Source organism: Podarcis liolepis (genome assembly GCF_965112155.1).
Source record: "Podarcis liolepis genome assembly, chromosome: 13".
Classification (NCBI taxonomy): Eukaryota; Metazoa; Chordata; class Lepidosauria; order Squamata; family Lacertidae; genus Podarcis; species Podarcis liolepis.
The window spans coordinates 10774699-10796971 of NC_139573.1; the positions used below are offsets into that span (position 1 = coordinate 10774699).

The following is a 22273-nucleotide window of genomic DNA, read 5'->3' on the forward strand; positions in this document are numbered from 1 at the left end:
CCTCACACAATCTTTTCTCCTAGGACCCATTCATATGTCAGAAATAACATAAGCATGGTTTTGGGGGTATGGGAATTGCTGGGCTTTGCACTTTAGAACATATAGTGGTTCCTCTGGTTACGAATGGAATCTGGTCTGGAGGTCCATTTATAACTGGAAATCGCTCATAACATGAGGCACGCTTTCGCTAATGGTGTCTCCTGCTGCGTGTGCGTGCTTCTGGCATGCGATTTCCGCTCGCATCCTGGGGCAAAGTTCGCAACCAGGATCAGCTACTTCCAAGTTAGCAGACCTCCTAACCTGGAGCATGCGCAACCAGAGGCGTTCACAACAAGAGGTACCACTGTACATTTATTTAACATCATTTATATACCACTTGATTGCAGTAAAACCTCTAAAGCTTTCTGCAAGAAATATTAAAACCACCACTGAAAGTTTAAAACCAATTAACATTGTTAGTAAACTAGAAAAAGATCAGAACCCATTGACATTCACACATCCGGATAGGTTTGCATAAATGAAAATGTTTTTCAGCGGGTGCCAAAAAGAGTTCAGCAAAGGCACCTTGCCTGATGTCCACAGGTGGGGAGTTCCAAAGTTCAGGTGCTGCCACACAAAAAGATCAATTTCTTACAACTGCAGAACGAGTGGCACCTGTAGCAGTGCTAATTTTGCAGATGGATGTGGCAGAGAGGGCACATGGGGGGCAAGGCTTGCATTTTTTCAATGCCTTCCTGTGTAAAAGAATTCTCTGCCTATGAAAAGATATAATGGACTGTTGGGAGACACCGAGTCCTTTGGTTCCTGCTTCATATTGAGTCAAAAAATTGGTTCCTCTAGCTCAGTGCTGTTTCCACTGACTGGCAGCTCTGCAGTGTTTCAAAGAGGAGTGTTTTCCCAGCCCTAATTGAGGAGGCTGCAGATTGGACCTGCTGCACCAATGAGCTACACCTTTTCCCCTAAGGGCACTCTATCCTGGAAGACATTATTCCAAAACTCTTCTCTGCCCTTCTTTGCGCTTGGATGCTTGAAACAAATTCTTTATTTCTGTTCTGCGTTGGGTGATTCATTACTATTTTTGAAAAATTGTGTGGCACATATTCTCAGTGCAAATTAGGCAGGAATCCCATGATGAACATGGCTCTATTTGGAGGGCATTGTGTTGACGTGTAGCCCTGAACGCCTTCAGGTAACTGCTAAATGACGACGCTTGCTGTAGATTTCCAAGCCTTTCTGGGTTCAGTGATCCCAAATGAGAAGCCACTCATAAACTGAATAACTGACCACTCTAGGAAACTCTAGGAAACTGGAGGTCGTAGCTCTATGGTGGAGCACATCATTTGAATGCAAGAAGATCCATGGGTCAATCTGGTACAGTGGTGCCTCGCAAGACGAAATTAATCCGTTCTGCGAGTCTCTTCATCTTGCGGTTTTTTCGTCTTGCGAAGCACGGCTATTAGCGGCTTTAAGAAAAAGGAAACAAACTCGCAAGAACTCGCAAGACATTTCGTCTTGCGAAGCAAGCCCATAGGGAAATTCGTCTTGCGGAACGACTCAAAAAACGGAAAACTCTTTCGTCTTGCGAGGCATTCGTCTTGCGAGGTACCACTGTATCTCCAGACCAATGATATGGACTCAGCTGCTACTTCTGTGGGCTAAACCAGGGGTGGGGAGCCTGTGGTCCTCCAGATGTTCTTGGGACTCCCAACTTCTATTGACCAGTGTCCAAGGAGTTATAGCCCAGCATCGCCTGGTGGGCCACAGGTTCCTCAACCCTGCCCTAGGGAGTCACTGCCAGAAGTGTACCAGATGAACCAAAGCTCTTGAGTCCTATTTGTGTAAGCACTTCCTATGTTTCTCTGTAATTCTTTCTGCACTGTTCTCAGCAATGGGTTGTTAGTTTCTCTAGTTAGATGGGAAACCTGTGGTCTTGTAGATGGAGCTCCCACCACTCCTCACCGTTGACCATGTTGGCTGGGACAGATGGGAGTTTGAGTCCAGCAATGCCTGGGGCCCCAGGTCCCCTGTCCATGGCTTAGATCCTTATGCAGGTTCTCCGCCATTTTAAACGTTCAGGCTTGTCTCCCAACTAAGTCCAATTTAGAGGAGACCCAGTGAAATGAATGAATTTAACTTAGTCCTATCTATTAACTTCAATAGGACTAGCATTGGACCCAATATGTTTAATTTAAGCTGTTGGCTCATTTACACGTGCTCTCAATGCTGCCGCTTGATGCCTAGATCTTTACCAGATAAAGAGTTCAGATATGCTCTAGCAAAAATGAGTGGGTGGTAATGGAATGCCTTGAAGATGGTGCCTGTTAATAGACAGGAGAAGCCATTGAGTTGCGCATCGGATGATTGAAAGTTTGTAGCCGCCTTCTGGGGGTCTGTTATTTGAATTGGAAATGGCCACTCTCCTGTGTTTGTTTAATTATCTGCATATCTTACTAAAAAGGAGTTCCAAGTAAATTGGAACATAGGAAGCTACCTTATGCCAACTGCTAGCTATGTTCTGCCTCCCTGGTTAGAGGCAGCAATGTTCTGAAGACCAGTTGCTGGAAACCACAGGAGGGGAGAGTGATGTTGTGCTCTTGAACTCAGGTCCTGCTTGCAGGCTTCCCGTTGGCGTATCTGCTTGGTCACTGTGAGAACAGGATGCTGGGCTAGACAGGCTGTTGGCCTGATCCAACAGGCTCTTCTGTTCCCACTTCTAGCCCAGTATTGTGGCCATGGACTGGCAGTGGCTTTCTGGGGCTTCAAACAGGGGCCTTCCTACTGGGAGAAAGCAGAAATTGAACATGGGACCTTCTGCATGTAAAGCTGGGGGCCATTTGAGCCCTGGGATTCTAGAAGGTCATTGTTTGTTGCACAGGATATTCCTAAGGAGGGCAATGCTCAGATGTGGCCCATGCAAACGCTTGGCTTATCCCCTCTCTATGCATGCCTGGTGGTATTAAGAGTTAAATTTTCCTGTTTTTTGCTCCTTTCTAAATGAACCAACCAGATACTTCCAGTTCCTATGAATTTTCGAACTTGGAAGAGGAGATGGGGGGCATAGAGAGGTGTGTGCTTCTACTGATGGGTGCTACTGGAATGTAATCTGATAGAGCTGTTGTGTGTTTTAATTTGTGGGGGGGGGGGGAGAGAACAAAGCAGAGAGGTTCTGGGACTGGAACAGGTGTAAAAAGCTGTATTTTGTTAGTGGCCTTTGGACACTCTAGGATATTGAAATCTGCTGTGTTGCTTCTTACTTAAAGCCCTACACTTTCCTCCCTTCCAGCCAGCTCTAGACTGCCTTCTTCTTGCTTCATGAGGCTCAACCCCACCTGATTGTGACCCTTGGACCACTGCAGTTGGGGAGGGGCCCCTCCAGACAGCCCCCTCCCTCAGCCAGCAGCCGAACCTCTCTCTTCTGCCATGGCTGACCCCATAATGGACCTCTTTGATGACCCCAACCTCTTCGGCCTGGACTCATTGACGGATGAGAGCTTCAGCCAGGGGGCCCCAGACCCCATTGAGGAGGCCCTGGGGCTGCCAGGCGGTGCCTTGGACTCCCTGGCAGGGGGCGCCAAAGAACAGCCTGCCCCTGCACAGCCCGAGCCTCCCCAGCCGCAGGCCCTGCCCCTCTCGGACGCGCAGCCCGAGGCTGTGCCTGAACTGCCGCAGCAGGATCAGCCAGGGCTCCTGCAGGCCCCCCAGGACCAGGAAGTCCTCAGCCAGGGCAACCCCTTCATGGGCGTCTCCTCTGCCACCACCACGACAGTTGCAGTGCCGTCCTCATCTGCCGGAGGGCAGCAAGGCACCGCTGTCACGGCGGCCCCACCTGCTGCCCCGAAGATTGTCATCTTGAAAGCGCCGGCAGGCAGCTCGGTGACGGGGGCCCACGTGGCCCAGATCCAAGCCCAGCCCATCGGGGCCGCCAACGGGGGCAAAGTGACCTTCGCCAAGGTGCTGACAGGCACCCCACTGCGGCCGGGGGTCTCCATCGTCTCGGGCAACGCGGTGCTGGCCACCAAAGTGTCCCCTGGAGCGGGGGCCCCAGCCACACTCCACCGCCTGGTGCAGCCTGGCCGGCCTGTCAAGCAGCTGGTGCTCCAGCCCATCAAGAGCCAGCCGGGGGGCAGCACTGGAGCCACGCCCCTCAAGCCTGCCGTCACTCTGACCTCTACTCCAGCACAGGTGAGCAAGCAGAAAGCGGTCGGGTGTGTTGGGGCGGCCGGCTCGGGTGGGATACTGATCCAGGCAGCATGGTGCGGTTAGACTTGGACCTGGGAGACCAGGGTTTGAGTCCCTACTCGGCCATGATGCCCCCTGGGTGACCTTGGGCCAGTTCCCACCTCCCATCTTAACCTGGTGTTTCTGAAACTCTGGCCTTCAGCTGTTGTTGGCCTACAACTCCCATCATCCCTAGCTAGCAGGACCAGGGTTCACGGATGATGGGGGTTGTAGTCCAACAACAGAGGGAACTGCTACCCTTGAGAGAGGTTCCCCTGAGAGAGGAGCTGTTTATACAGCACAATATTTGCCAATGATGGAACAATACAAGGCAGCTCCTTTATATCCTTATTCTGGATCACTGGCTCTAAGGCTAGGGGGTCACTAGAAATTCAGGAGTCTCTAGATCAGGTGTGGGGAACATAGGAATCTTCCTTATACTGAGAATCGAACAGTTGGTCCATCTAGTGGGTAGGGCTGATTCTTTCCGTTTTCGTGTATATAAGAATCTCGCCACTGTAATGGTATATCGGAGTAACCTTCCTTAATGGGAGTGGCAGCTTCTTAATGTATTAGGTGCTGAGATTTTTTTTTTACGGCTCTTGAATCCCCTTTTCCTCCCTACAGGGTGAGTCAAAACGCATCACCTTGGTCCTCCAGCAGCCCCCGGCGGGTGGAGGCGCCCCAGGGCAGCGCCACGTGGTTCTGGGCAGCCTGCCGGGCAAGATTGTACTCCAGGGGAACCAGTTGGCGGCCCTGAGCCAGGCCAAGGGCGCACCAGGGCAGCCAGCCAAGGTGGTCACCATCCAGCTCCAAGTTCAGCAGCCCGGACAGCAGCAACTCGGCGGCCAGCCTGGGACCCAGAAGATCCAGCTTCTGCAGCAGCCCCCACCCACCTCCTCCGGCCAGCAAGGGACGTTGGGTGTGTCCTCCGTACAGCAAGCCCAGGTGGTGAGCGGTTCGGGGCAGAGAGTGACAGTCCCCCTCAAAGTTGTGTTGCAGCCGCAGGTAAGGGCAGCGCTTCTGCCACACTTCTGCTTTGGGGGTATCTTGGTATACGACAGCTATAGAGCACCCAATGAAAATCACGATGGGGACCGCAGGGGCCTCAGTTCCCTTGGGAGTGCTGGGGGTCGGGGAGCTCTGGTCATGTTAGCAGAGGCACAATCCAACTCCCTTGGGAATCTCTGCCTTAGCTTGGAAAAAAAGAAGAAGCAAATTTCTAGCTCTCGTGATAGTTTTGGAAATGTGTGGACAATGTTTGCAGAGATCTCCAAATCCAGAGCGTTAACTGAATGAGACATGCTTTGTCGCAGCTAGGCCTTCCTTCTGCATTCTGGTGAACGGCAAAACCAGAATAAACTGCAGGCAGCGACAAAATTGCGGGGGAAACGCTGTTGCAGTTTAGCATTCATACATGATGCGGAACTGAACATGGACTTGTTTTGTGTGGGAATGGGATTCCCTGCCTGCCAGATTGTAGTTGCTTTCGCACGGAGATCATGAGTGATAAATCATGGAAACAACAGAAGCAGGAAGGTAAGGGAAGGTAGCGTTTACCCCTGGCATTAAAAAAAAATAAAACCACCTAGGTTTTCTTAAAAAAAGTTTTTAGAAACTGGTACACACCAAACCTGCTATTTGCCTCCAAAAACCTTTGGGGCATAAGTGTGTTCAGTTTTTAAATTAATAATTTTTAAAATGCTGGAGTGTGTCTTGATGAAGTTTTCGTTGGCTACCTGTAATCTCAACTTTTTTTATTGTGCTGTATTTTTTTTAAAATAATGTTTTTTGTTAAGCCACCTTGAGCTCTGCTGTGGGGGATATGGAGACACAATATTCCAGTTTTGGTCTGACCAATGCAGTCTAAAGCAGCACTATGACTTCCTTTGATGCCACCTAGAATAGCACTAGCTTTTTTTGCTGCTGCATCACCCTGTTGACTGCTATTAAGCTTGTGGTCTATTACGACCCTTAGATCCTTTTCACCTGTACTACTGGCAAGCCAGGTGTCCTCCATCCTATATTTGCTCATCTGGTTATTCATGCCCAAGTGTGGAACCTTACATTTGTCCCTGTTGAAATTCATTTTGTTAGCTTGGGCCCATTTCTCCAATCTGTTAAGGTCGTATTGAATCCTGTTGTTCATATGCTGCCGAAATCTACCTAGCTACCGATGGGTGGAAAACCTAAGGAACGTTTTTGGACTTCAACTCCCATCAGTCCCAGTCAGCAAAGGAATTGCTGAGGGATGATGGGACTTGTAGTAGTAGTAGTAGTTATTAATTTTTCTACACCACCCATCTGACATGGGTTACTCCAGCCACTATGGGCAGCTTACAACAGAATATACAAAAACACAGCAGAACATCTGACTTTAAAAGTTGCCTGAGACAGGGCTGCCTTCAGGTGTCTACGGAAGGTTGCATTGTATACAGTGGCAGCTCGGATTACAAACTATCTGTTCTGGAAGTCCGTTCTTAAACCAAAATCATTCTTAAACTGAGGCGTGCTTTCCCTAATGAGGCCTCCCGCCACCGGTGCCCTTCCACCGTTCAGGTTCCGTTCTTAGACCAAGGTAAAGTTCGCAAACTGGGACACTACTTCCAGTTTTGCAGAGTTCGTAAACTGAATCGTTCTTAAACAGGACTGTTCTTAAACCGAGGCACCACTGTAATGATTTATATCTTTGACATCTGACAGAAGGGCGGGTGCCGCTACCGAGAAGGCCCTCTGCCTGATTCCCTTTAACTTCACTTCTCGCAGTGAGGGAACCACCAGAAGGCCCTCGGAGCTGGACCTCCGTGTCAGGGCTGAATGATGGGAGATGCTCCTCCAGTGTTACAGGGCCAAAGTCATTATTGAATATCTGGAAGCTTGCAGGTTCCCCATCCTTATTGTAGGATATACTGGTCCTTTGTTAGTGCAGCTTTTGTCAGCCTGGCCTTCTGTCCGGACCAGGGTGCTGTTGCCTGGATGCAACGTGCATCTGTTTTTGTAACACTTCCCCATCCTACCCCGCCTGCAGGCCAGCTCATCGCAGGGCAGCTCCTCTGGGCTCTCAGTTGTGAAGGTGCTGAGCAGTAGCGAGGTGGCCGCCCTCCCCTCCTCCAGCGGGACGGTGCGGAGCAGCTCGGACGAATCCCGCAAGCTGGAGCACCAGAAGAAGCAGGAGAAGGCCAACCGGATTGTGGCGGAGGCCATCGCCCGGGCTCGGGCCCGGGGCGAGCAGAACATCCCCCGCGTGCTGAACGAGGACGAGCTTCCCAGCGTGCGCCCTGAGGAGACGGGAGAGCGCAAGCGTCGCCGGAAAGGCGGAGGCGACCGCGTCCCCAAGGAAGAGCGGCCGCGCAAGGGCAGGGGCCAGGGGGGATCGGGGAAGAGCAAAGGAAGAGGGAAGCCCAGGTGAGAAAGGCGATGGGGCAGGATCCTCCGTCCCACCTCCCTTCCTCTCGAGCAGGCGAGCCCATTTCTCATTCATTCTCTCTCCTTCGCAGCACCATCACGCCAGTCGTAGGGAAGAAGCGGAAACGGAACGCTTCCTCGGACAACTCGGACGCTGAGGTCATGCCGGCGCAGTCCCCCCGTGAGGAGGAGGAGAGCAGCGTGCAGGTGAGACCGGGTAGGGAGCATGTCTGGGGCAAGTGATGTATTGGTGTGCATGAGGAACAGCTCTGGTTTTCTTGTGGATTAGCATCCCGAGTTACTCAACATTCCCATCATGCTCCGTAATCTTTCCAACATCCTGGCACAGGAGCCTGTCATTAATTGTTTGCAAAGTTATTGCAAAGGTCAAGTCTTCCTGGCTTGACTTTTGGATCCCCCATGCTTCTTGGAGTGAGTTGTGAGAAGGCATAGACCAATGGTAGCCCATGTGGTGCCCTCCAGATGTTGGGGACTTCAGCTCCCATCACCCCAGACTATTGATTATGCTGGCTGAGGCTCATGGGAGTTGGAGGCCATCACGTTGGTTACCCCTGGATTATACAGTACTTGCAGCATTTAAAAGGGTTTGCATAGTTGTTCCTTTATCATTCCGTGTTTTTGGCTCCAAATAACCCAGACCTCGCCTATATGTATTACACAGAAAATTGAGGTGTTTTGCTTTGCTTTTAAATGTAGAAAGCTGGTGTGATTTTTTTATCTGTTTTAAATCTATTATTTTAACTTCAAAAGTCTAAAACATTGTTTTTAATTTATCTTATTGAGAATGTTTTTGTTTTTTCATATTTGTAAACCGCTTTGAGGGTTTTGTTTTTAACAATCAACCAGTGTATACATTTAATGAGATAAAGAAATTAAATTTGTAGCGTTCTTCCTAAGTTTCAGTAAAAAATAGTTATCGCAAAGTGAATGTTTGTCTTAACCCCAGCTGCGTTCTCTCAGCTCTGGAATCTTTTGTGTTGTGAAAGCGGGGACTGTTTTGTCTTCAGCTCTCACAAACAAGGCTGTCCACAGAGCTCCATCCTCCATAGAGTGGCACCTTGGTTCTCAAACTTAATCCGTTCCGGAAATCCGTTCCAAAACCAAAGCGCGCTTTCCCATAGAAAGTAATGCAAAATGGATTAATCCGTTCCAGACTTTTAAAAGCAACCCCTAAAATAGCAATTTAGCATGAATTTTACTATCTTAACGAGACCATTGATCGATAAAATGAAAGCAGTAATCAATGTACAGCAGTCACAGAATCAATCTGTAGCTGAACTTGCTTCCACACAGTCACAAAAACAAAACAAAAAAGGAGCCCCCCAAACAAAAACATGAAATAAATAACAAAACCAGACAGACCTCAGCGTAACACTCAAAAAGGAAGTGTGGCACTCAAATCAGAAGCGTAACACTCAAAACGGAGCATGTTTGGCTTCCAAAAAAAGTTTGCAACCCGGAACACTTACTTCCAGGTTTGCAATGTTTGGGTTCCAAGTTGTTTGAGTACCAAGGCATTTGAGAACCAAGGTACCACTGTATTGATATACTCCATATTTCCCTGCAGAAGCGGCGCTCGAACCGTCAGGTGAAACGGAAGAAATACACCGAGGACCTGGACATCAAGATCACGGATGACGAGGACGACGAGGAGCTGGATGTGACGGGGCCTGTCAAGGCCGAGCAGCCGCCAGCCCCCGAACCACCTGCTCCGGAGCCGATTCCCGAGGGGGAGACGCTGCCTTCCATGCAGTTTTTTGTGGTGAGGCCTCTTGTCTGGTCCTCTCCTTCCCAGACCAGCTTCTTTTCAGAGTGGCTTAGTTGGGCTTCCCCAGCCTTGCTGTGGAATAAGCTTATATACCGGTTCGTGTAGTGGAGCCCCATCAGTGATGATTAGCTGTGCTTCTTAAGTAGAGCCTCCTTGTACAGAGGCAGTGTGCATCTTATCAGGTGCCAAGGGGGCAAATCAATGATGGAGGGTTGTTCCTACTTGGCAGGCTCCCCAGAGGTTTCCGGTTAACCGCTACTGGAAATAGGATTCAGGATTCAAGGCTGCCTTTCTCTTCCTTATTTAATTGCCTCTCTCTATCCTTTCTGTTCCAAAGGAAAACCCCAGTGAGGAAGATGCTGCTATAGTGGACAAAGTTCTATCCATGCGGGTAGTGAAGAAGGAGGTGAGAACATTTTATCTGCTACAGGGGGGTGAGAAGAGATGAGCTTCCTGCAGCATGCTAGCTCCTGCCCATTTATTATTATTATTCCCCTATAGAGACGACTTCTTCCAGCTTACACAACGCCACAGCTCGCTAAGGCAATAGTGCCGCCTTTTGGCAGTATTGTTTCAAAGCAGTCTTAGTGTTGCCCGTAGAAGACTAGCTGTGTACAGTGGTGCCCCGCAAGACGAATGCCTCGCAAGACAGAAAACTCGCTAGACGAAAGAGTTTTCCATTTTGGAGGTGCTTTGCAAAACGAATCTCCTATGGGCTTGCTTTGTAAGACGAAAATGTCTTGCGAGTTCCTGCGGGGGTTTTTTCCTCCCCCACCCCCTTTTTCTAAGCCGCTAAGCCGCTTATCAGCTGATCCGATAAACCGCTAAAAGCCGCTAATAGCGCTAATCCGTCAATGGGCTTGCTTCGCAAGACAAAAAAACCGCTAGACGAAGAGAATCACAGAACGGATTGTTTTCGTCTTGCGAGGCACCACTGTAGTTAACTCCATTGCGTACCCCAGTGCTCTTTTATCTGTTTATAGCAGTGGTGCTATAATCACCACTTTATATAAACACTGTTTATAGCAGGGACGTGGGTGGCACTGTGGGTTAAACCACAGAGCCTAGGACTTGCCGATCAGAAGGTCGGCGGTTTGAATCCCCGCGACGGGGTAAGCTCCCGTTGCTTGGTCCCTGCTCCTGCCAACCTAGCAGTTTGAAAGCACGAAGTGCAAGTAGATAAATAGGTACCACTCCGGCGGGAAGGTAAACGGCGTTTCCGTGCGCTGCTCTGGTTCACCAGAAGCGGCTTAGTCATGCTGGCCACATGACCCGGAAACTGTCTGTGGACAAACGCTGGCTCCCTCGGCCAATAAAGCGAGATGATCACCGCAATCCCAGAGTCGGTCATGACTGGACCTAATGCTCAGGGGTCCCTTTACCTTTACCTTGTAGCAGTGGTAGAGAAGCAAATCCAGCCCTCCCTGGAGTTTGGCATCAAGTAGTTCCCAAGTTCATACTTCAGCAGACAATCTGGGAATACACACAAAGGGCACTCCTAATGCTTCCTTTGCAGCTGCGGCTTGAAATCAAAGCAAAGACTCCTACCGAAAGCAGGACTTTGCCCTTAGCGGACCACAAGCCCTGCTTTCTGCAGGGATCAGTTCTACTTGGGAAGTGCAAAGATGTGCTGAACGCTGGGCTCACGTTCTATAAAGCAATTGAAAGTGCAGTTATGAGGCTCCTGGTCATTCCTTTGTGGATACAACCTTACCTGCCCCACACCTGATGACCCATGGCTCAGGTGTAGGCCGGGCAGGAGAAAATGACCTCACGGGCCAAATTAAGCCTCTGGGTTGGAGGTTCCTCATCCTTGGCTTATAGTAGAACCACTTTGAGTGGTAAAGCGAAAGAACGGTATTGGGGTGGGGGAAGAGCACTCCATGGGAAATCAGGTGACAAAGTTTGAGGGAGAGGGATGATTTTGTATATATTTGTATGTGATCATATGTGAGCCCAGGCGCATCAGAGGCTGATAGCCAGAGACAACATTTTGTGCATCATTTCTGTTCTGTGCGCATTTCCTTCCTTCCACCCTCCGCAAAACCAGCGCCGGATTTATTTATAAGCTAAACAAGCTATAGCATAGGGCACTGTTCTCTTGGGGGCACCCAAAAGAATTAAGGAAAAAAACTGGATGTACGTTTCCAAAATATAAGATACAAACCAGATAAATAAAACCTAATACAGCAACAGTGTTTTGTGTTGTGTAGGCTCCTGTGAGGTAAGTAATGGGCCCTGCCTGCTAGGCTGCTCCCTAAAATATCACTGGTTTGCTCATTTCTATATATAGGGTGCCTACATTCTGCATGGATTGGTTGCATAGCAACATGTGTGAAGGGCTTTAGATACCTATTAGGTCAGGCTTCCACAACCTCGGCCCTCCAGATGTTTTGAGACCACAATTCCCATCATCCCTGACCACTGGTTCTGCTAGCTAGGGATCATGGGAGTTGTAGGCCAAAAACATCTGGAGGGCCGAGGTTGAGGAAGCCTGTATTAGGTCCATAACTTACCATATAGCATATATTCAACACAAAAAAAACAGTGGCAATTTGTTGTTGACAAAGGACAGCTGGACATATAAAGGGCCCCATTATCTTCAGTAGCTTAGGGCCTCATCAAACCTAAATCCGACCCTGCCACAACTATTACATCCCTGTTTCCTTTTCTTTGGCTCTCTGATTTCACTTTCCACCCTCTCCCGTTTACAGCTTCCCACCGGACAGTTTACAGAAGCGGAAGAATTCTTCGTGAAATACAAGAACTAGTGAGTAGGACGTGGCTTCTTGTGAAGGCCCGTGCTGTAGCAGCTAGAGTGATGCACTAGTACCTGGGAGATCAGGGGTCAAATCCCCGCTCTGTGTGACCTTGGGCCAATCACGATCTCTCAGCCTAACTTCCCTCCCACTGGGATTGCGAGGATAAAGGCGATGCCTATTGTATAGGATGATGCCCATTGCAACTACAGTTACCTTGGTTCTCAAACTTAATCCATTCCGGGAGTTGGTTCGACTCCCGAAACCATTCAAAAACCAAGGCACAGCTTCCAATTGCCTGCAGGAGCATCCTGCACACAAGCGGAAGCCACGTCGGGCATTCGGCTTCCAAAAAACGTTCACAAATCCTGCACACAAGCGGAAGCCACGTCGGGCATTCGGCTTCCAAAAAACGTTCACAAACCGGAACACTTCCGGGTTTGCGGCGTTCAGGAGCCGATTTGTTCAACAACTAAGCTGTTTGAGAACCAAGGTACCTCTGTAGTAGGGGGAGAGGCAGGGAGGACAACACTAGGAGGAGCCAGAGCAAATGGCTGGCGGACTTCTGCTCAGTTCTAAAGAGGCAACACTGAGATTAAGAAGAAACTGACCAACAGCCAATGCCACCCTCTTGTAAGTAAGGCAGGCAATTGGGGATGGGATGGAAACAGACAGTTCAGCTACCACTGACAAATTTTAAAATCTGCACACAGGCATATATAACTATCTACTACTGGAACTAGGGATGTGTTAGAGTGAATAATGGTGGCTTACCCCTGGCTGGTGATAAAATCTAAGCACTTTTTTCCAGAGGGAATCTGTGGTGGGCTTAGGGGCTGCCATAGAACCATCAAGTTGGAAGGGTCCCCAATAGTCATCTAGTTGAATCCCCTGCGATGCAGGAATCTCAACTAAAGCATCCATGGCAGATGGTCATCCAACCTGCTTATGAACTGATAGATTGCGCATGCCGCACAGGGAGTATTTCCCCTTCCTGTTAGGTACCCCTTTTTATGGTCACCCTAGAGATTTTCAATGTATTCTTATTCTCTTTCTCCCTTGCTTCCTACCCCAAACCACATCCTGCCTCTGCGTCTTCTCCAAGCTCCTACTTGCACTGCGAATGGGCCACCATCGCTCAGCTGGAGAAGGACAAGCGGATCCACCAGAAGCTCAAGCGCTTTAAGACCAAAATGGCCCAGATGAGGCACTTCTTTCACGAGGTACCTAAGGGACTAGAAGCTTTTTCAAGAGGAAAGAAAGCTGAGGTCCTCAGCAAGCCCAGATTCCTTCCATGGGGTGCACACCCAGGTCTTGCCCACACCTCCTGTGTTTTGTCTCCGTAGGACGAGGAGCCCTTCAATCCAGACTACGTGGAGGTTGACCGCATCCTGGACGAGTCGCACAGCATTGACAAGGACAATGGGGAGGTGTGTTAGTGTCTTGGAGGAGGTTGGGCACTGCAGGAGGGTTTGTCGCAGATTGTGACAGCCAAAAACAGCCAACTCCTTTTTCAGCCTGCCCCCCAAGTCTGTCAATTGGCTTCAGAGGCTCTTTCCTATGTCCCACCACCTCTGGAGCTTTGACAGGCGAGCACAAGAGGCAGAGACTTCTTGGTGGTAGCACCAGAATTGTAGAACTCCTGTCCTGGGAAAGATCGGTCAGGTGCTAACTCCTTCCCATTAATGTTAAAGACGTATCTGTTTCGAGGGGCTTTACAGTGATGACTACTTACCGTATTTTTCCGTGTATAACACGCCCCCTATTTTGGGGGACTCCAAATTAAGAAAATGGGGGTGATTGCCCAGAGTTGTTGAGCTCTTTTTAGGGGGCAATTACCAAATATCGTTCACCAGCCTGACCTGTGCTTCGATGTCCCCCCTGTGCACTTTCCATGTATAAGAGGAGCCCAAATTTTTAACCTACTTTTTAAAGAAAAAAATGTAGTCTAATACACAGAAAAGTAGTGTATGTTCCCTGAAGTATACTGCTGCTTTTGAAATGGATAGACGTGCACACACTGCTTACTCCTAGACTTTTTCTGTTTTCATGGCACTTTTTATTGATAGCAATAAAAGGTGGTAGGAACCTCTGCTTCACAGTATCTGTAGAAGTGTGTATACACACGAAAGCTCATACCTAGAAGGCTTATACTTAGTTGGTCTTTAAGCTGCTACTGGAATTATTTAAAAAAAATATTTTGGGGGAAAGATTCTTTTAAAGACTATCTTAAGACAAAAAGACTAGATTCTCTTAAAGGAGTTCTTTATTATTTTAATAATAATAATAATTACTATTATTATTTGTCATCTTGTTATTTATTGGGCGCTGTGGTCTAAACCATTGAGCCTCTTGAGCTTGCTGATCGGAAGGTCGGCGGTTCGAATCCCCGCGATGGGGTGAGCTCCTGTTCCTCGGTCCCAGCTCCTGCCCACCTAGCAGTTTGAAAGCATATCAAAGTCCAAGTAGATAAATAGGTACCACTCTGGTGGGAAGGTAAACCACATTTCCATGCGCTGCTATGGTTTAGCCAGAAGCGGCTTAGTCATGCTGGCCACATGACCCGGAAAAACTGTCTGCGGACAAACGTCGGCTCCCTCGGCCAGTAAAGCGAGATGAGCGCCGCAACCCCAGAGTCGTTCACTACTGGACTTAACTGTCAGGGGTCCTTTACCTTTTATCTCTTTTTTAAAGAAAAAAGTTTGCTTGTTCTTGAGCAGCTCTGAATATAGCTGTACAGGTGCAAAAAATAAAAATCTATTGACTAAATAAAGAGGCTATTGTAGCTTGCAAATGGACCCTAAGCATGCACATGTCTCTTGAACACTCTGCAGCCGGTGATCTATTACTTGGTGAAGTGGTGTTCGCTCCCCTACGAGGACAGTACGTGGGAACTCAAAGAGGACGTGGATGAGGGGAAGGTCCGGGAGTTCAAACGCATCCAGTCTAGGCACCCGGAGCTGAAGCGCGTGGTGAGTGACACCTCTGCATTTCCCCTTCCCCCAGAATTCTTGATACGTGGACTTCTCTGCTATGTGGATTTATCTTCTGTGGTTGTTGCAATTAGGTGGTTGTTGCAATTTTGGCTCAGGGTAATGTTGGAACACCTGCTTCTTTGCTCCAAGAAATAGATCCCTGGCCCAATTTCTTTTAGCCTATTTTACTTCATTGTTGTAAGGCTAAAAGAGAGTGGGACAGAACCATGTATGCTTCTTTGAACTACTTAAGAGGAAAATGAGATATAAGTGTAATAAATTTTCATTCTTCCTACCCCCTTTTAATTTTTGCTTTAAAAATCAGGATTTTGTTTTAATTTTTGCAAGTGAGGATGATTGCATCTGTGTGAGGCTTTGCACCCCACTGGTTTTTCAATATATTTATATGATTTTTTTTGGTTATAAACTGTGATCAAGACAATATTTTTTTTAATCTTTTAATATTTGAGCATCCCTAAATGTGACTTTTTTTTAAAAAAAAAGGCAATTCATAAATGAGTGATTTGGTTATTTCAATGGGTCTTTGGTTTGGGTGTTTTGGGTTTTTTCCTGTTGGTTGTGGTTCTGATTTTTTTTAAAAAAAGTTTTAATGCTCACTGTATATTCCTGTTGTATGGGCAATCGTTTCCAGAAGATATTTGTATTTCGAGGAGTTTAGTGATCTGACATGGTCATGTCTTCCTGCCTCTGTTTACTTTCCCTCTCTATCTCTTGTTCTGCTCTTTGATGGCTGAGAACAGCCTTTGATTTGTTGGAAGGAAGTGATAATGCAGGGTACCTTCTTTTTTATATATAAGATATTTATTAAAGATTTTTGGATATTAGAAAAAATAAAAAATATAATAAACAATTAAAAACACACATTAATTTTCAATGACATAACTTCCATACCCTTATTTCCTCCGACCTCCTCATACTTCCCTTCTTTGTATTCCAGTTCAATTTGTTAGTTCAGCAAATCCTTACCATTAAACTTTTACCCATTTATAATCCTTTTTTCATGTCTCCTAAAGCATTACAGCTGGAAACCGCTTAGTTTCTATCCAACATCTTTCTAACATTCATTCATTTTACAATATTTCTTTAAATAGTCCTTAAATTTCTTCTAGTCTTCTTTCACCGACTCGGATTCTGCCAGATAATGCAGAGTACCTTCTGACCCTCTTTGATGTTAGACATTCATTGGATGAACATGTGGTATTGGAAGAGGAGGCTAGCTAATTAATAATCTGCACTAGTTAGTCGGGCAAGGCATGTAGGCTAACAAGTTAGCTATCTGTAAATCGGATGGTTTTGGGGCATAGTTCTGAGAAGCTTGTGCACAGACTGTTGACCCCAGGGCCGTGCAACCTCAGGCTACCTGGGGGTCACTTTGCCACTTCTTAAGGGCTTCTCAGTGGCAGGTCGAAGTGCTTGCTTGATAATGTATGTCATGCTTGCTGTTTAGAATAAAATCTTTAATCTTCTCACTCATGTGTGTTTGTATTGCTTCTGAATCTCATTAAAAGAGCCACCTTGCATTTAGCAAGACGCCTGTCCATTTTATTTCTCGCTAACCGACTTGGATTTTTTATCTGGGGGTGAGGGAAGGAAGGCGGTATTAAAATCTTCTTAATAAATAAATTCCAGTCCTGATACGTTAATGAGAAATCTTTAGAGGTTGTTCTATCTGCAAGGATGGAGAATTGGTGGCCTTCCTTTCACCCCTGACCTTAGGTCGTGCTGAATTAGGGCTCATGGGAGTTGGAGTCCCACAGTATCCCGAGTCCCACAGGTTCTGCAGCTCTTGATTCCTGAGGTGCAAAGCTCTATACTTTTCTCCTTTCAGGCCCGTCCCCAGGCTGGTTCCTGGAAGAAATTAGAGCTGTCTCATGAATACAAGAACGGCAACCAACTGCGAGAGTATCAGCTGGAGGGTGTGAATTGGTTGCTGTTCAACTGGTACAACAGGTGAGCCCAAGGGAAGGAGAGGAGAAGAGCAGAACACTCTGCTGTCATCCGCATTTGTATCCTGGGTGCTAAATCAGGGAATTAAAGGTATGGTGGGTTCTCTCATCTGTATATATACAGGGTCAAAGAGCTGTATAGAACAGTGAAACACCCACTCCCATCTATCTGGGAATGAGAATACAGTGGTGCCCCGCAAGACGAATGCCTCGCAAGACGAAAAACTCGCTAGACGAAAGGGTTTTTCGGTTTTGCGTTGCTTCGCTAGACGAATTTCCCTATGGGCTTGCTTCGCAAGACGAAAACGTCTTGCGCTTTTTTAAAAAAGCTGCTTGAAGAGGCGCAGTTGCGACGGACCGTGCTTCGCAAGACGAAAAGACTCGCGGAACGAATTCTTTTCGTCTTGCGAGGCACCACTGTACAGTGGTACCTCGGTTACATACGCTTCAGGTTACAGACTCTGCTAATCCAGAAATAGTACCTTGGGTTAAGAACTTTGCTTCAGGATGAGAACAGAAATCGTGCTCTGGCGGCGCAGCAGCAGCGGGAGGCCCCATTAGCTAAAGTGGTGCTTCAGGTTAAGAACAGTTTCAGGTTAAGAACGGACCTCCGGAACGAATTAAGTACTTAACCCGAGGTACCACTGTAATAGAATTTTAAGAGTTGGAAAGGGACCCCGAGGGTCATCTAGTCCAACCCCCTGCAACGCAGGAATCTCAACTAAAGCATCCATGACAGATGACCCTCCAACCTCTGCTTCAAAGCCTCCAGCAAAGGAGAGTCCTCTATCTCCCACGGGAGTCTTTTCCAGTAATTGTTAGCAGCTCCATTCCAGCTTCGTAAGATTTCAGCAGGTGTAGTGTCTGTCCCTCCCTACCCCCCACAAACTTTCAAGCTTCTCTTCAAACCCTTGAGGGCTAAAATCTTGCTTACTCCAAGGCAAAATCAATCTGAAATTATTTGGGTGGTGCATTGTCCATCCAGTTCAAAATGCTGCACTTCCTTGGTCCAACGGGCACAGTACTGCTTTCAGTGCAATCGTACGCATGTAGTCTCAAGAGGTGATGATATTTAATCCCTATAGGATTTGTTTAGGGTTTGCAGCCTTAGTTCCTTAATATCCCAGCTATTAATAGACAGACTGGCTCCTGAAAGCCCCCCAAAAAGAACGACCGCTGAGTCTGCCCTGTCTTCCTCTTCAGGCAAAACTGCATCCTGGCTGATGAAATGGGCCTGGGCAAAACCATCCAGTCGATTGCCTTCCTGCAGGAGGTTTACAACGTGGGCATCCGGGGGCCCTTCCTGGTCATTGCCCCTCTCTCTACCATCACCAACTGGGAGAGGGAATTCAACACCTGGACCGAGATGAACACCATCGTCTACCATGGCAGCCTCGCCTCCCGCCAGATGATCCAGCAATACGAGATGTACTGCAAAGATTCCCGGGTATGGTATTTCCCCCAAAAAGCGGTTTACAAGAATCCAAGCACATCCCATCATATGGACCAAATTAGTCTAATCCAGAGCAGAGCTGCTCTTGTGTTCTTAATTAAACAAAACGATTTCGTGCTTGGGTAGGATGGCTCCGAGCTTATGAGCCAGAGGAATGGAACACAGGCATCCAGATGAGAAACTGGCTTGACTCTGATCCTCCTGGGTCTTCTCGTTTGATTTCTCAATTTGTCAATGAGCAGGTAGTCCCCTATTTGTCCATATCAAGAGATCTACAAAGTAGCTTTTCGATGGGAAAAGCTCTGTCTTGAACGCACGATCTTTGCTTGGGAAGGGGGCTCTGGAGTAGTGCAAAGATGGAAGAAAAAGGGATTCTTGGGTATTGCACTTGTCCCTGCCTTCCTGAACACATCCTCTGGGGATTTGAATGTTACTATCAATGGATTATGACACTTCAGCAGTCAGGTTTATCATGACCTGGGGGGTGGGGGGTAAGGTAACGACAAAAGTGAGCATTGGGTGATGGTTGAGATGAAGAATTTTGTTCCAGTGCCATGTCTGCTTACACAGTCATCCCCGCCCAAAGGTATCTGGGAGTTATAGTTCTGCAAGGTGCAAGTTTGGGGATTAAACCCATCATTCTGAACTGATTGCAAAGCTACAGTTCCAGGCTTCCTACTTTTTCTTTTTTTGTGGGGTAGGGGGATTTGATTGCATCTTCACAATCTCATCTGCCCCTTTACAGTTTCTGTTCATTTGCCTTTGGATTAATAACAACAACAAGAAGGACTAGCAACTTAATAAATAAAAATACATATGTTGGGGGAGAAAGCAAAAACCTTGAGTAACTTAATGCTCATATACTATCTGAATGCCTTCTTTTCTGTCCCCCAACAGGGCCGCCTGATTCCAGGCGCATACAAGTTTGATGCCCTGATCACTACTTTTGAGATGATCCTGTCGGACTGCCCCGAGCTGAGGGAGATAGAGTGGCGTTGCGTCATCATTGACGAAGCCCATCGCCTTAAGAACCGCAACTGTAAACTGCTGGACAGTCTTAAGCACATGGACCTGGTAAGGGAACCCTATTTTTTGCTTTCCTGCCTTCCCCGGTGTCAGAAGTCAAACCTTATTTCTAGCTTACAAGGGTGAGACGAAGTACACAACTTTGGGAAAATGAGTTTCTAGCCCTTAAGATTGTCAAGCAGGAGTGGGAAGCCTTTTTGAGCTCTGCAGACCACCCACCTGTCAATCACCTGGCATCTCAGTGATGTCAAGTGCAAGATGCTTTGAAAAGCAATGGGGGTTCTCCCACCCCTTCATTTTAGCAAGGGATGGGATGCAGGCCCCTTTCTGAAGCAGGGAGGGGGTTGCAACAGAATCTCCTGCTAAAACAAAGGAGAGGTTTTTGGGGAAAGGGATTCATGAGTCAGATTAGATGCCCCAGTAGAAGTGCATAGGCCAAACCACATGATGTCTCCAGTGTTGAAGGGTTCAGCGTAGCCCCATAGAGCTTTGCCTTTTCTCTCCTCCCCACATCTAACAGAAATAATGATATCAAAGTTTTTTGGACATATATGTGCAGTTGTTTGATTTGCCACTTGTAGATGGGGGTTGGTAAGCAAGGCTCAACTTCCCTATCCTCAAACCTCGGATAGACCTGCAAGCGAGTCTGTTGGCATAAGTGCCAGTCTCTCTGTTCTCCTGTTACCTAAAACCTTGGGGCTTATTTGAGGGCTTGACTTATTTTGCAGTTGCTCACATACATGCACCTGCACACATTTCATCTATGGGGCAGGCCTGAGCTTGTGCATTGACACCTCCCTTTGCCTTTGCCTTCCCCCTTCTTCTAGGAGCACAAAGTGTTACTGACCGGCACCCCCCTCCAGAACACAGTGGAGGAACTCTTCAGCCTCCTGCATTTCCTCGAGCCCTCCCAGTTCCCCTCAGAATCAGAGTTCCTCAAGGACTTTGGTGACCTCAAAACTGAGGAGCAGGTAAGCAGCGGTACTCGGCCCTCGCCCTTCCTCCACTGGCTTCTCCCTCAGCTTCACTTCCCATGAAGGGAATTTCAGAGACTGCAGAGTGTAGCTCTGGATCCACAGAGGGCCTTTTCAAGGGGGTGGGTGGGCTTCACCACTGTGCTTCTTTCAAGGCAGTGGGCATAACTCCCTCTTGTAATTGGGTATTATCCGCTCCCGGGACCCAACCAGCCAGTCCCTTCCTACTAGATTTTAAAAGCCATGGTGGGCAGGAGTCAGATAATTGCCCCCTCACCACATGAGTGTCTACATCATCTGCCTGCAGCAATTGAAACTGATCCCAATGTGGCGACTTCCACCAATTTTTTTTCCAGGGCAGTCAGATTCCCCATTACTCTCCCAATTTAACACACTCTATCCATCCGTCTTTCTTTCTTTCTTTTTTTCTTTCTGTAGAGGGCGGGTCTCCTTTCTCTTTAATGCCTTGTATCCCGCTGTCCCTCACCCAGCAGACATAGACCCCAGGAGTCCTGGTTCCAGCATTCTGACCATCTCACCTATTTCACCACTTCTTGCTCTCAAACCATTCCAATAAACACTACTTGGTTAATTCTCTGTGTGTCTGTCTCTCTCCACCTCATACACACACGCACACACACACACGCACACACACGCACACACACGACTGCTGCCTCTGCTCTCTCCACTTATCAACCCACCAACTCTTTTGCCAACCTCCCTTCCCTCCTCTCCTTACATCTCACCCACCTCCTCAAAGCTTGCCCCAGCCCTTTTCAAGGAGGATGGGAGGCAGCTTGGCAGACCATTTTCTGCAGCAGCACCCCTGCTTTAAACACCACTCCTGCTTTGTTTAATACAGAGGGGGAGGCACTGCCCACTCACCTTGAAACAGCTCACCTGGGCTGCTTGCCACCCGAACTGCATGCTTGCTAGCCTGCCTGCCTGCTGGTCCGTCGTCACGTTGGGGTTGCCATGGCTGCCATGAACTGTAGCATGACAACAGCATGGCAATCTTATTATATAGTAAGATATCCACGCACAACCCAAGGAGATGAGAAGAACCACATGGGAAGCTTTTCTTGGGCACTCTTGAGTTCCTCCTCCATCTTCGCCCTTCCTCCCAGATAGGCCCAGCCGTTAAAAGAATCTCTTCTCTGTCCACCCTCCTAGGTGCAGAAACTGCAGGCCATCCTGAAGCCCATGATGCTTCGGCGGCTGAAGGAGGACGTGGAGAAGAACCTGGCCCCCAAGCAGGAAACCATCATCGAGGTGGAGCTCACCAACATCCAGAAGAAGTACTACCGGGCCATCCTGGAAAAGAACTTCAACTTCCTGTCCAAAGGGGCAGGGCACAGCAACATGCCCAACCTCCTCAACACCATGATGGAGCTACGCAAGTGTTGCAACCATCCCTACCTCATCAACGGCAAGTGTTTGTGTGTGTGTGTGTGTGTGTGTGTGTGTGTGTTTGCTTTTTAAAATTACGGCCATATCTCTGCTCCCGAACATCTTGGGAGTCGAACATTCCAGCTCCCGAACGATCAAAAACCAGAAGTGACTGTTCTGGTTTTTGAACCTCCGACGGGACTTCCGCGGCTTACGATTGGCTGCAGGAAGTTCCTGCAGCCAATCAGAATCCGTGCTTTGGAAGTCAAATGTTTCAGATGTCAAACAGACTTCCGGAACGGATTCTGTTCGACTTCC

General features: G+C 48.0%; 1 protein-coding gene across 4 annotated transcripts in view; it reads left to right on the plus strand.

Moving 5' to 3' along the window:
- The window catches only part of CHD8 (chromodomain helicase DNA binding protein 8), a 63849-nt gene that overhangs the window by 14136 nt on the left and 27440 nt on the right, over positions 1-22273 (plus strand). For all 4 annotated transcript variants that reach the window (XM_083471076.1, XM_083471079.1, XM_083471077.1 and 1 more), the window contains 15 exons: positions 3284-4182; positions 4846-5226; positions 7247-7623; positions 7716-7830; positions 9212-9406; positions 9750-9818; positions 12127-12182; positions 13277-13394; positions 13518-13601; positions 15006-15143; positions 16996-17117; positions 18317-18560; positions 19464-19640; positions 20420-20563; positions 21740-21995. In XM_083471076.1, the coding sequence (XP_083327202.1) occupies positions 3421-4182; positions 4846-5226; positions 7247-7623; positions 7716-7830; positions 9212-9406; positions 9750-9818; positions 12127-12182; positions 13277-13394; positions 13518-13601; positions 15006-15143; positions 16996-17117; positions 18317-18560; positions 19464-19640; positions 20420-20563; positions 21740-21995 (3238 nt within the window). In that variant the 5' untranslated portion in view covers positions 3284-3420. The remainder of the gene's footprint in view (positions 1-3283; positions 4183-4845; positions 5227-7246; positions 7624-7715; positions 7831-9211; positions 9407-9749; positions 9819-12126; positions 12183-13276; positions 13395-13517; positions 13602-15005; positions 15144-16995; positions 17118-18316; positions 18561-19463; positions 19641-20419; positions 20564-21739; positions 21996-22273) is intronic.